The sequence below is a fragment of the Typopeltis vanoorti genome, chromosome 6 (assembly GCF_054136105.1).
Source record: "Typopeltis vanoorti isolate ZY-2024b chromosome 6, IOZ_Tvanoo_1.0, whole genome shotgun sequence".
NCBI lineage: Eukaryota > Metazoa > Arthropoda > Arachnida > Uropygi > Thelyphonidae > Typopeltis > Typopeltis vanoorti.
Genome location: NC_143554.1, coordinates 93,022,943 through 93,037,750, shown reverse-complemented (window position 1 = coordinate 93,037,750; position 14,808 = coordinate 93,022,943). Strand labels below are relative to the sequence as shown.

At 35.7% G+C, this 14,808-nt stretch overlaps 1 protein-coding gene across 1 annotated transcript in view; it reads right to left on the bottom strand.

The window, feature by feature from the left end:
• Window positions 1–1,047: 1,047 nt before the first annotated feature.
• Window positions 1,048–14,808, bottom strand: part of Ankle2 (ankyrin repeat and LEM domain-containing protein 2) — a 181,885-nt gene continuing 168,124 nt past the window's right edge. Inside the window, exons 12-13 of the mRNA XM_090394536.1 lie at window positions 9,199–9,330; window positions 1,048–2,574 (exon numbers count right to left, since the gene is read on the bottom strand). Coding sequence (XP_090250662.1) covers window positions 2,349–2,574; window positions 9,199–9,330 — 358 coding nt within the window. The 3' untranslated portion in view covers window positions 1,048–2,348. The remainder of the gene's footprint in view (window positions 2,575–9,198; window positions 9,331–14,808) is intronic.

The window sequence follows — 14,808 nt, the reverse complement described above, 5'->3', positions numbered from 1 at the left end:
AAAAAAAGCATTAGCGAGGATGGTCACTCAAACACTAGTAGGATGAACTGGAACATTGCAATCAATGTTCCAATTCATCCCACTAGTGTTTGATGGAACAGAGATAAATTCTTCAACACCCATCTCATCAAACCATTCCTGCAAAGACCTAATTTTGTGAATGACTGTCATGATGATACAGAAAAGGGCCTTCAAACTTTAGCCATAAGCAAAAGCACAGAATTTTGTCTAGAAAGTCATTATAGGCTGCAGTGTTAGGATTCTCTTTCCCGCCACTCAAACTAAGGGACTCACACTGCCAAACCATGAAAAATAGACCCACACCATGATGTCTCCTCCACCACATTTCACAGTTAGCACAAAACATTCAGGCAAATAGCATTCTCATGGCATCCACTAAACCCAGACTTGTCCATTGGACTGCCAGATAGTGAAGCATGATTTAACACTCTGTGGTAATCTCTATGTGTTTTCACTGCTCCTGAGTCCAACGGCTGTGAACTTTACACAACTCCACTCGATGCTTGGTGTTGCCCTTGACATCAGGAAACATGGAAACCCATGTTCTTTAGCTCCCAATGAACAGGTTGCAGTGTTAGTGTGTTTTCGAGGCATTTCAGAACTCAGTAGCGAGTGTTTCAACCATGAAACACTCACTACCCTGCTTGTTGCAAAATTGGCATCCTATGATAGTGTCACATCAAAAGTCACTGAGCCTCTTTAGCATGGCCCATTTGACTGTTAATGTTTGTCTATAAAAACTGCAAGAGAAAGCATGTGCTTCCTTTTATACTTGTATGTGCCACAGTTGTGATGTATATGGCCATATCCACTAGTACAAAAGGCTGGATATTTTTTTTATCAGATAACGTATATGGAGTACTGTGTGAATAACAGTTACAATAGGTCTCCCACAAAGTCATTAGATCCTAAATAATAATGAAAAAATCTTTTATCACATAAAATATAAAATAAAATACCTTTTGTCACAATAATAAAAAAACTTGAAAAATATAAAAAATGGAATAAAAATATCTAAAAATGTGATCAGTGATCTGCAAAATATTTATTAATTACAATGCTTCTTATTTTCACACAGATCACCCAACATTGACTCAAATGATGCAATAAGAGATTACTGTTTTGTTACCACTACCCCATATAGCTAAGATTTAATTTTAGATGTATGGTTCATTAATAAAAGCAAATAATAACTGTTGATAATTATTCAACAACCACTTTTATGTCTGTAATTTTTATAAATACAAACCAAACGTGATGAACATTATGTATAATTTAAAAATTTTCATATAAAACCAGTGCACACATATAAATGATATAAAGAACACATCTATTGTAATGAACTTACATAAACTTGCAACAAAAGAAAACTGCATGCATATATTAACAATACAAGCAACATATTTTAAAAGCTATTTAAAATTTTAAGATTTAATTACATCAAATTATAGAGCATAAAATGTCACTATCTTCACTGACATTGCAATGAAATATGAAAATATATTAAAACATTATCAAATATATGCTAATAGTTGATAATGTTTAATGCAGCAATGCATTTTAGAAAATACTGAAATATTACAGATTCCCTTAAAATAATTCTAGCATTTGTCCAAGATAAAGGCAGATAGTGAAAGCAGCATTTTTTAAAAATATTTTATTTTTCATGAAAATGCATTATATGCACACAGCTATGAAAATTTCCAAAGTTCTCATTTTAAATGATTATGAATTAAAACCTTGGTTATTTGCAAAAGTGCAAAGGCACTGATAGGTGGGTACCCCAACAATATATATACACACCCTGTGAAAAATATACATATATTAAATTCTTGATTACTATTTACATAAATCCTCAAAGGAAGAACATAAAATACATTTATATATATATATATATATATATATATATATATATAAATAAAAAAGAATGATAGTTATAAAATCTAATTCTTCAATAAACAGTTTGGGCATATTTCATGTTTTAAAATAAATCTTTTAGATAAACATTTCAGAACTTGCTTTTAAAATGCAAAAGGACACTTTACAAAGGAATATCACTTTTGTGCATATTATTTGGAAAATGCTAAAACTGGACTTCAATTTCTAAATTCACATAATCTCAGGATCTTTATTTTAAATTAAATCACATTAAAACATTATTAAAAATTAAATTTACAATATCTTTGTGACTAATATTTACAATGAATAACCACAGCATATTTATACAGATGTAATTAGTAACAGTTCTGCAGAAAATATACGTGGTTGTAGTTGATAAATAACAATGTTTAGTTTATGTATATAATTTTATTTATGTCAGAGAAATTCTATTCTCCACTACTTTCCTCCCATCCTAAGAAACTCTCATACAAATTACGAGGATGCAGAGTAGCTGAAAGAGAATGTTGATAAAGACGACGAGAAACAGAAGCATTTAAGGGTGTTGATTCAATCCTATTATTCTTTCTTGGCGAATCAGGAGAAGCACTGGAATCTTGGTATTTTCTAACAGATTCTGCTAACTTTGATTTCAGTCTTGAAGGAGTGCACCACCTGTAGACACAAACATTTTAGCATATGCAATGCTAGTTTTAAAAGTCTGTATTCTGAAATTTTTTGCTTGTGAAGTCATAAAAGATATTCATTATTAACAATCTCTTTATCATAAAATTAAAATTTAGAATTTCTTGGATTTATAATAATTAAATATAAAACCATAAATATATATATATATGACCATATATTTATGCTCCATATCACTGGAGAAAAATATTCAGAACATAATAAAGTAATGTGGCATGATGCCCTCTGAAAAATTATGAAACATTATGGAATAGACAACAAAATAATACGACTGACCAAATCACTGTACTCATCTTCTGAAATTATGACTGAAATCAAGGGGAATTATAGTACTCCCTTTCCAATGGAGCATGGAGGTGCAAATTATCACCAATGTTATTTAACTGCCTCCCAGAATATGTTGTAAATGAAGCTCTGGAGACCAGTGATATTGGAGTGATGGTAGGAGGAAGAAGAATAAACTATCTAAAGTTTGTGATGATACTGATATAGTGGAAAACTAATAAGACCTTCAAGAAAATCTCCAAAAAATTAGCTTATACTCAAAAAAATGTGGCTTAACCATAAGTACCCCAAAATCAAAAACAATGACAAATATCTATGCTTCTGACCAAGAAAGGAAGGGCTGTAGCAGAAACTGGAAAAATTCTACTTGAAAATACATCTGAAGAAATTGATCAGTTTAAATACCTAGGCAATATCTTTAATTGTCAGATCAAGACAGGATATTAAAACAAAAATTGCAAAAGCAAAATCCAAATAAAAACAGCACTCCAAAAAATAAAACCATTATGGACAGATAACAAGCTTACAATTACTAACAGATTACACTTTATTGACATATTAGTTAATTCAGTACTTCTATACGGAAGTGAAATTTGAACCCTCCTAAAAGAAGATGAAAAGAGGTTGCCAGCATTTGAAATAAAGTGATATAGGTGACTCCTAAAGATACCATACACTGATCACATCAAATTTTGAAGTAAAACAAACAATTAGTTCTTAAGCCAGTCCAAGATTTGAAGGAAACAACTTATGGGGCTTGGTCATATCAGCAGATCAAATGGTCTACCAATGCAAGTTCTTAAAGGACTTATGATGGCAGCTCAAAAAAGAGGAAGACCTAAAATAAACCGAATAGGCAATATAAAAAAATTGGAAAGGTGCTTCACTTAAAGGACTGAGTGGAAGATTTCTGTAAGGGATATTTCTTAATATCTACTCTATGATCTTTTGTGAACTATGGGCATCTCTATACATAAAAATATAACGGAAAAACTCACGTAGAAAAATTATTTAATGGTATAATTTTCGCCCGTGTGTCACAGGCATCTTCAGTACTGAAGATGCCTGTGACACACGGGCGAAAATTATACCATTAAATAATTTTTCTACGTGAGTTTTTCCGTTATATTTTTATGTATAGTTATGTCTACTCACGGTTTACCTCTTTTAAAACTTATGGGCATCTCATTCCTTCAATGGGGTGAAGAAGATATCTCTTTATATGTATAACATACAGGGTGTTCGGGATAAATTTGACATATTTATAATTAATTATATTTTTCCGTAAGTTACATGTATTAACACACACTTCTCTTCATTTAAAAGTTTGGACCCTTCTTCATTCATATACAAGATGTCAGAAAGGATGGATAGCTGGAACCCACCTGAATCATGGAGGAGAATAACTTGTATCATGATGATTCGTGCCCGCCATCAAAATAAGGATATTACGACTGCTGCCCAATGCTCCCTGAATACAGTAAAAACAATCAGGCATGAACTAGAGACTTGCAATGGTGACTACGAGGATGTAGCAAGAAGAAAGATCCCTAGCAGACGATCTGATTGCGTTCGTACAGCAGAATTCCTCGCAAATCTGCAGGAACAGGTGTTGAAGAACCCTGGCATTGGAATTCGGGCTTTGTTCGTGGAGTTGCTAACTGTAGTCAAGCCCTGGATAACAAGGGTAGCCAATGGTAGGCCGTATGTATGGCAGCAGGATTCGGCCCCTTGCCACACCTCTGGGAAAAGTCAAAAATGGTTGTCTGAAAATTTCTACGACTTCACCAGTCCAAATGTTTGGCCTCCAAACTCCCCAGACCTTAACCCCATGGATTATTTTGTATGGGGCGCAGTTGAAAAAGACACCAATCGCACTTCCAGTAATACAAAAGCCCAGTTAATGGATAAAATTAAAACAGTTTTTGCGGCCCTTCCCAGGGAGACTGTAGCATCAGCTTGTTCGAGGTTCCGAAGCAGAATTGAAGCTGTGATCGATGCTAATGGTAGTTATTTTGAGTAAATCTTGTTGATAGTATTGTAATTAACTCTGCCTGTAATGTTTTTTTGTCAATTCATTAAATTTAATAGATACAAAGAAGATTTTCTTTTTCCTTACGAAACTGTCAAATTTATCCCGAACACCCTGTATATATAAACATGTCACAATATATCACAAAGGAGATCCTACATTAAGAACTTCTTTTTACTGCAATGACAGCAGCAATCCTAGGGGATATTTCCATAAGCAGACAATAGCAATCAATGGGAATTTTGGACCATTCTTCCTGTATGTATGTAATGAGGTCCTGGACTGTTGTGGGGGTGGGTGTTTCTTGACCTCAACCGACACTCCAATTCATCCCACAGATGTTCAAATAGGGTTGAGATCAGGGCTCTGTGGAAGCCAGTCAAGTGTGGCGACATGAACCCACATGTCTACCACATGTGGTAGACATGTGGGTTCATGTCTACAAACCACATAGTTACAGTAGCAGCCTTATGACATGGTGCATTGTCTTGCTGACAGAGACACCACAAAGTAGAAAGCACTACATTGTCCAGAATGTTTAGTCTAATATACTATGGCTATTTCTTCTTTTCCAGATCACTGTTAAGTGAATCTTTACATGATCTCACCCACAGCAGGTTGACAATCTCTTGTGTTTAATGCTTATTTTACCAACAGTACTATTAGTATTGCTGATGGGATAAGAATTATATAATCCAGAAACTCTGCTCTAGAGATAGGTCAAGAATGGAACTTTCTCAACCTGCACCTGAATGTCTTCCACTTAAAGTGGAATACAATGATAAAAATCCATGCCAATGTGAAATTCAAAGTTAATGATTTGGAGAGTGAAAGTGCTGTACACTTCAATTATTTAGAAGGAATTCATCAATTTTTAGTCCTTTTTGTTAGCCACTCTTTTTTGCTAAGAAAGATATTAAAAGAATCTTCAATAACCTTGTATCCTTTGGCATTAACAACACTACCAACTGGGATGACCTACAGGCAAGGCCAGTTTTATTATTAGGCAAACCTAGGCAATTGCCTAGGGGTGATGTAGCAAAATCTGGTGCCCCGCCAGATTTTGCTACATAGTTCGGGGAAAAATTACAACCTTGAAAAAAATTAGTAAAATCTTGATTAATAATAGAAAACTAAAATAAGTCAAGCTGTCCTGGTGCTCGCTGATGATCCTACATTATTTTCATCTTTCTCTATTTCTTCCACTCCCCTGCTCTTTGCATACTTAACCTCAAGTGCAAAGATTTTTCTCCTTCTGGCATCTGTCCCAAGATGAGCAGGGAATGATATTATTTTTATAAATAACCACATGTGTAGGTGTACATGTGCTTGTGTGAGTATGACAAAATATATATATATATAGAGAGAGAGAGACAATGTATAAGGGCTCCCTAAATTTTCTTTGCCTAGGGGTATCAGATACTCTCGGACCGGCCCTGCCTACAGGCCTTCTACTCTTCTTTTCCATGGTCAACCTATTATTTTTACTAGTCAGATGCAAGTATTATTCTTTCTCAAATGAAGGTTTTTATTTCCCCACTCCTATTAAAACTCTTGTAAACTGAAATAGCTTAGGACAAAAACTGTATGCCTATGATAAGACACAACTGCAGAACATCAGCAAATCCAAATCTGACTCTGTCAGATTTGGATTTGCTGATGTTCTGCAGTTGTTATTCTGATGTTCTGATCTGGCAGATTTTATAATTCCTGCATAGGAAGATCATATTCAGTAATAAGATATAGTAGAAAGTATGCATCCCATGGTCTTATTGCTAAGAAAGATATCAGAAGAATCTTCAGTAATCTAGACACCAAAACACTTTCTAATCATTATGATGTCTCCCTGCTAACTACTGAAAAGTAATATGCTAAAACTAATCCTGCATTATCTCTACTCAACTGGCATTTATCCCATAGCATAGAAGCAAGTCCATATTCAGGCCATTCTAGAAAAAAATAGTTAATATTAAAAATAAAAAAAAGTAATAAAATTTGCTATACAGATATCAATTTCCCTCACCACATTCCTTTCTAAAATAATGGAGAGGGTCATTAACAATCACCTTCTTCACTACCTGGTACTTCACAAGTTAATTAATAAACCATCAATGTAGATCTACAGTTCTAAATCAAAGTATTATTATTATTATTATTATTATTATTACCAATCCCTGGAAAGAACATGAAAAAGCATCATGAATGGCCTTTGGAGAGAGCTATGAGCAACCAATGCCTTTGACATTTCCTGGCCACTTCACTGAGTTCCTGAGCAAGCCACAGTGCCATCAGCTCAGGAAAGTGTTAATCAACCTTCCTCCCACTTTTTGTAATTAGAAAGCCAGCTTTCTCTTTATTCATTACATATCATAGTGGATACCTTCTATTTAGACTTCACCAATGTACTAGTGCAGCACAGTACTGTTCTGCCACAATGTCAATCCTATACATAAACAACCTTCTTTCTCACTGAACTCAAATCCTATCAAGTTTTGCTAAAGAGAGTATATTCCATTCCTCCTACTCATCTGACCAACTTTACAGTGCTCACATCTCAAGCTTCAAGAACTTCTATGATCAACATTTTAATTAAATACTGATCTTTATACCTTTTTAATGGGGGTAAGACACCGTAGTCATGTCTTCTTTCAGCAGCAGTAAAACCTTACTGTCACCCTATCTTAATCTACATAGACCTGGTGGATAAAGGTTCTCCTCCTCCTTTATGGAGAACTGTTCCTTCTTGACATGGATCACCTTAACTTTTTTTTTTTTATATAAATATCATTAGGGCTTGACTTCAGTGCTGTTATTCCCATGTTATTGCTGCTATGTTTGCATTATTGATTCTTCAGTTATGTTTTCTTGTGCTTCATTTAAAATCTGAATTTAATACTGAAGATGCCCTTGATACCTGGACAAAAATTTTATATAACTAACTCTTCTCTAAGTATTCCATTATTAGCTGCTTTTTTTTGTTTCCCTAAATATGACTATTTGTATTTCAATTCATCAAAAAGTAAAAGTAAGTTTTTTTTTTATCCTCCTTTAATTTAGTCCTTATGGTAAGCACTCTAAAATAAAGCCAATGCTCACTTACAAATAATATATTCTGCAAATTTTGATACATAAATGTCTTTCACCCAACTTTATATTCTATATACTATAAAAATGAACTAAAATTAAGTTATTTCTTTTTTTTTCTGATAAAAAAAAAGAAGCTAAATAACTTAAAAATCTACAGTACATAAGTTTGTGAATGGACTAGATTAGATAAACAAGCAACTAAACAGTCTTTTCAAGACATTTTTGGAACCATAATAAGCAGGACATCTGAATGACTGGACAGGAATTCCACTCTCTAATCAACAGCCTGCAGGCTCAAATCAAACAGTCTATGTTGATTCAATAGTGGTGATCTCCATTGGCTGGTAGCATTTCACCACCTAGCTCGATAATGAGAAGACTACTCTGCTTATTGGAGACTGCAAGTGGCTTTAAAAAAGTTCCCTGTTTGGTCTCTAGAACAAGCTTTTTGAATGATCTAATCCCCTTCAATCTATACTATACTACACCAAAGGTTTACACTCTTCATAGGTGAAATACAAAGAAAAAGGTACATTAGGTGATGAAAATTATCTATCATCATCTAAAACTTCCACAAAAATTTATACCATGGTGGAACTTGAAAGATCATTGCTAACAAAGCAATAATACTATCCACTTGGCCACTAGCCTATATTTTTTACTAAATGTTCTATTTAAAAGATTTGCTTCAGGCATTTTAAGATTGCTAAGTACAACATCTTATAGCACAAAACCAAAAGCATATTTTATTTTAATTTTTTAATGAGAATTCCCATTTGTAAAAGGCTGAAACCTATAGCACAAATACTATCAACAGACTACAAGAATTAGGTAAGCCAGGAGAGCTGAGCTATGGAGAACCAAAATCTGTGCAATTCAGATGCCAAGATAATTGTAACTGCTCACTTAATTTCCCAACCCACGCACCAAGATTGCCATAAATTTAAAAGACTTGCTCTATCTTACTGCAATGATTTTCCAGATAATAACTAATAAGATAAGTGCACAAGTAAACAAGAGAATATACTTCTACAGCAATGCACCATGTTTTCTTTAAAATATTTCAGGTACGCAAAACACAATCATTAATTCTAAGTGGGCCTTAAATATAAAATATTTATTTCAATAATAATTGTAACTGTTATAAGTGCATATCTTAATCATCCTCTATAAATTATTTCCTTACTCACCGTTCCATTGTCTCTTTGTCATACGAACATACAAGATGTTTCCAATTCCAAATATAAGGATAAAGAACAGGATCAATATCAACATCCTCAATAGCTCTCAAAACATCAACATCTAACTTGGAAGGATGCTCACTATATATTATAGAACAAAATCAGAAAAAATATATACACACACATATATATATATATATGCATGTATGTATTATAATAAATCTGTGTATTATGAGAAAATTCTAATTTATGTCTTACTATTAATTATATTTTAAAAAAAAATAAAAAAAGAACACTTTTTTTTTTCCCTATTGGCTATTGAAATAAAAGGATATATACTTTTGCACATCGATTAATGGTTTTCAGAAAGAAACTATAATTAAACATTTTATATATTGTCCATTCAAATTTAATACAAGTAATAATTGAGATGCTTGGAAGCTGTAGTTTCCAGGTTAATTCGATTGAATTAAAACATTTTCAATAAGAAAATACTGTTAAGCTTATAATGAGATGAAATGGATAGTGCATGTCTTAAAAAAGTAGTTAACAATAACCAGAAATGATTAAGTCTTATTCTTGAGTCTTTTTTTTTTAATATTCTCTGTTAGTATATATATATATATTTTTTTTTTTTTGAAGAGCCGGAAGTCGTAGTTGTCTTTGGGAGAGAGATGTTTCATGGGAGAAGGCTGTTCCACAGTGGGGGGGGGGTGGGGGGGGGGGGGGGTGGGGGGGGGGGGGGGTGGGGGGGGGGGGGGGTGGGGGGGGGGGGGGGTGGGGGGGGGGGGGGGTGGGGGGGGGGGGGGGTGGGGGGGGGGGGGGGTGGGGGGGGGGGGGGGTGGGGGGGGGGGGGGGTGGGGGGGGGGGGGGGTGGGGGGGGGGGGGGGTGGGGGGGGGGGGGGGTGGGGGGGGGGGGGGGTGGGGGGGGGGGGGGGTGGGGGGGGGGGGGGGTGGGGGGGGGGGGGGGTGGGGGGGGGGGGGGGTGGGGGGGGGGGGGGGTGGGGGGGGGGGGGGGTGGGGGGGGGGGGGGGTGGGGGGGGGGGGGGGTGGGGGGGGGGGGGGGTGGGGGGGGGGGGGGGTGGGGGGGGGGGGGGGTGGGGGGGGGGGGGGGTGGGGGGGGGGGGGGGTGGGGGGGGGGGGGGGTGGGGGGGGGGGGGGGTGGGGGGGGGGGGGGGTGGGGGGGGGGGGGGGTGGGGGGGGAGAGTGGAAGTAATGTGCATCCTTGTCTCACACCTGATTTTACATCAAACCATTTTCATGTATTTCCTTCAATTTCAATTCTAATTGCAGACTTACAACTTAAATATAGACCATGCACTGCCATGTATAATGTTCCATTTACTCCATATAACTGTAGTGTTTTGAAAAGCTTTTCTCTGGGAACCTTGTTGTATGCCTTTTCCAGATCTACAAAACTTAGTATAGATCCTTGTCATATTCCCACAATTTCTCAACTAAAGTGAAAAATCGGATCCGGACAATCTCTTTTTGGCCTGAATCCAGCTTTTTCTTCTTCCAGTTTCTCTTCCATAATTTTTCTCAGCCTTTATTCAAGTATGCTTGCATAAATCTTAATTGGAACACTTAGTAGAGAAATTCCTCTGTAATTCTCACATTCAGTTTTATTCTCCTTTTTCATAGATGAGAACTATCACAGCTCTACTCCAGTAATCTGGAATTTGACCTTCTGACTAATCCCTCTGAATTATGCAGTGGAACCATTGCAAAACTTTTATACCTCTGTATTTGAGCATTTCTGGTTGAATATCATCTGCTCTAGCTGTCTTTCCAGATTTCAAGTTTTTAATGGCATTTTTTACTTCAAGTATTGATAAATTACTTTGAAAAACTGCTAAATGAAACAAGCAGTGATGTTTCATTTAGCACAGTGATAAAAAATACTGACCAGGCATGCAGTCAGGAATACATATCCATACTTGAAGTAGAAAAAGCCATCAAAGGCTTGAAATGCAGAAAGGCAGCAGGAGTAGATGATATTCAACCAGAAATGCTGAAGTATGGTGGTATAAAAGTCTTACAGTGGCTGCACTGCATAGTTCAGAAAGCCTGGACAGAGGGAAGAATTCCCGATGATTGGAGTAGAGCTCTCATAGTACCCATATATAAAAAGGGAAATAAAACTGAATGTGAGAATTACAGAGGTATTTCCGTACCGAGTGTTCCTAGCAAGATCTATGCAAGTATACTTGAGAAACGGTTGAGAAGAATTGTGGAAGAAAAGCTTGGTGAAGAACAAGCTGGATTCAGGCCAAATAGAGGCTGTCAGAATCAGATCTTCACTTTACGACAAATAGTCGAGAAAGCATGGGAATATAACAAAGATCTGTATTTAAGTTTTGTCGATTTGGAAAAGGCATATGACAAGGTGCCAAGAGAGAAGCTATTCAATACACAGCAGTTATATGGTTTCAATGGGGCATTATATCAAGCAATACTTAGTCTTTATTTGAGTTGTAAGTCAGCAGTTAGAATTGAAGGAAGTACAGGAAGATGGTTTAATGTTAAATCTGGTGTGAGATTATCCCCTCTGTTATTCATTATCTATATGGATCACATTATGAAGGAAAGTGGTATTAAACCTGATATCAAAATTGGAGATGTTAATGTCAGCTCTTTGCTTTATGCGGATGATGTCATGCTTCTAAATAAATCCGCTACAAGTCTGCAAGATTCTCTGACTAAATTGAATAGCTGTTATAATAGATATGGTATGAAGGTCAGCAATAAAAAGACAAAGACAATGAAAATAGGCAGAATCATTGAAAATGTCAACTGTGTTGTGAATGGAGAACCTGTGGAACAAGTAAAACATTTCAGCTACTTAGGCACAATTTTTACTGAAGATGGTAAACTAAATATAGAAATAGACAACAGAATCAGCAAAGGTGGTATGGTGGGAAGTCAATTGAATAAATTCATATGGAATAAGAGAGAAATTAGTCGGAACACTAAATTAGCTGTATACAAGACAGTGTTCAAACCAGTTTTAACTTATGGATCTGAGAGCTGGGTCAGAAGTAAAACACTTGACCAAAGACTAGAGACCGCAGATATGAGAGTCCTGAGAAAGATTAGAGGCGTGAACAGATGGCATCAATGGCAATATCATATTAAAAATGAGGATATTAGGAAAGAACTTGACATCGTCAGCATCCAGGAATGCGTTAGCAGAGCTAATCTCAGGTGGTATGGTCACTTAAATAGAATGGGAGAGGAAAGATTAGCAAAACAAGTGTTCTCTGCCAGGTTGGCAGGAAAACGACCCAGAGGAAGACCAAGATATAGGTGAATTGATACGGTACAAAGTGCCTTAGACGATAGAAATATAAGATCTGATAATGTTGGAGTCTTGACAAGTAACAGACTGATTTGGGGGAAAATTGTAGATAGGAAGTTAGTAATGATGTAATTTTTTCATGTAGTACTGTCATATCCTGTACACCCCTTGAGGGTACATGGCAGGAATTTGATGATGATGATGATGAGTATTGATAAATAGATTTATGTTTGCATTTCTCTTGAAAATTCTCTTGAAAGTATAGACAATTAGGATTTATTAACCCCTTAACATACAAAGACGTCTGTGACATGTCTTTTATTTATTGCACCAAAATTGATTTTGAATTTTGGTTTCACATAAAAATACAACCGAATATAGACGCTAGACAATCTTGTGTCTATTTCCTTTCAGGCCGAGAAAAGTTGCCAACGCGTGTATCAGCTATTTCGTTTGCATTTGCACAAATTCATCATTATTTTTCAAATAATGATGAATTTGAAATCATGATGAAATAATGATGAATTTGAAATGAATTTGATCCAGCAAATCACCCTCGCCCAAAAAATTGGCAGGAAAACGACCGCCTTCTGATTTTTAATTGGTACGTTAAGGGGTTAAACTCCTGTATATGGTATTTTATCCTATGTTCCAAGGACTTTATCAGGGAGAGAAGAGAAGATTGTTTAAAAAATTCATAATGAGTCACATAGCACGTGTTTACTTGCTGATGGTTAGTCGCAACTGAGTTTACACGAGAATGTATTGTTCAGAGGGAGACAAGGGATAGCTTTTGCAAATCAAATACACAGTTATATAACTTATTCATTATTATTTTAATAAAAATGATAATTAGAGTCAGATAATGACATTTACTTCCCAAAACTTTGATAATGGTATCCGATCAGAGTAGTTAAGATTTGTATTGTGTCATTAAGTTTCACGAGTTTCAAGAAACAGATGATCTACTGAATTGAAGAAGCTTGGTTTGATTAAAAAGATCCTCTCTGTCAGTGTCAGTGGCATGATAAGCAAGCCTAGACTTCTCAGATTTTAAGAATTTGATGTAGTTATATTGTTCTTGGTCTTAGCAGAATGGCTTGTCTGTTGAAAATAAAGTTGATGTGAGCAGGTCTCTTGATCACCATCATTTATCCCTGATAAATTATCATCATTTATCAGGGATAAATGATGGTAATTTATTTCTGGTAGATGGTAGAAAAGAACAGTTTCCAAGTTGGTCTGAGGATGATATATAGGTTATTCTTAAGAAGGATCTATGCTATTTGTTCTGATGATCCTTTAAGGTAGGTTGTGTGTGTGTGTGTGTGTGGAAATTCTTTTTACATTAGATTATAGTCTGGTGGGTGGGTGATATCTGTCGAGAGTTTTATAGATGGTGGTTTCATTATATCCATTAGTAGTTAATGTGATTTTTATTTAATTCTTTCAACAGGAGGGAATCAGAAGAAACAGATTGTGTGATCTCTGTACATAATAGTTATGATAATATCTGTCTTCTGTGATGGATGATGATTTGAAAAAGGATGGATATATATCTGCTAGTTAAGGAAGGTTTTTTATCCACAGAAAATTCATTATCTTCTTATGATATCTTCACAGTTTCATGTCACACAGAGACCAAACTATTGAAGCCAGATATTGAGATTGATGGGGGGGGGGATGGTAATGAAGTGTTGAATTTCCATGTGCAGTCCTATCTCACCAGTTTAGCTGATTATTTTATGGAACATCTGGAAAGTCAACTCTTCAGTACCATTTTCCCTTAACCTCATATCTTGTTTCGATTCATGGATGATATGTTTGCAGTCTGGTCCCGCTCAGAGGCTAAATTGCTACAATTTTGCATAAAATAAACTCCATATACTCCTAAAAATAGTCTTTCCTTTCAATAATAATTCCAATAATGCCCGTCTTCTGTGATAGATGATGGTGTCATGAAGGATGGATATACTTGCTAGTGAAGGAAGGTTTATCTATAAACAGAGAATTCAATAATAACTCTAGAAGTAAGAATTATTCAAGTATCCATATTTCTAGAGTTAGTATTGAATTTTCTGTTTACAGAAAACCTTCCTTCACTGGCAAGTACATCCACCCTTTTGATACCATCATCTGTCACAGAAGACAGGTATTATTGAAATTATTATACACTCATCCTGTCTTCTCTTTGATTCCCTTCTTTTGGAAGAATTAAATAAAATAAAAATCACATTGATACATAATTTTGTTTTGTGTAATTTTACCACTACAAATTGAAACAAAAATTGAAATAACTCAGTTCCTTTTAACCAAAT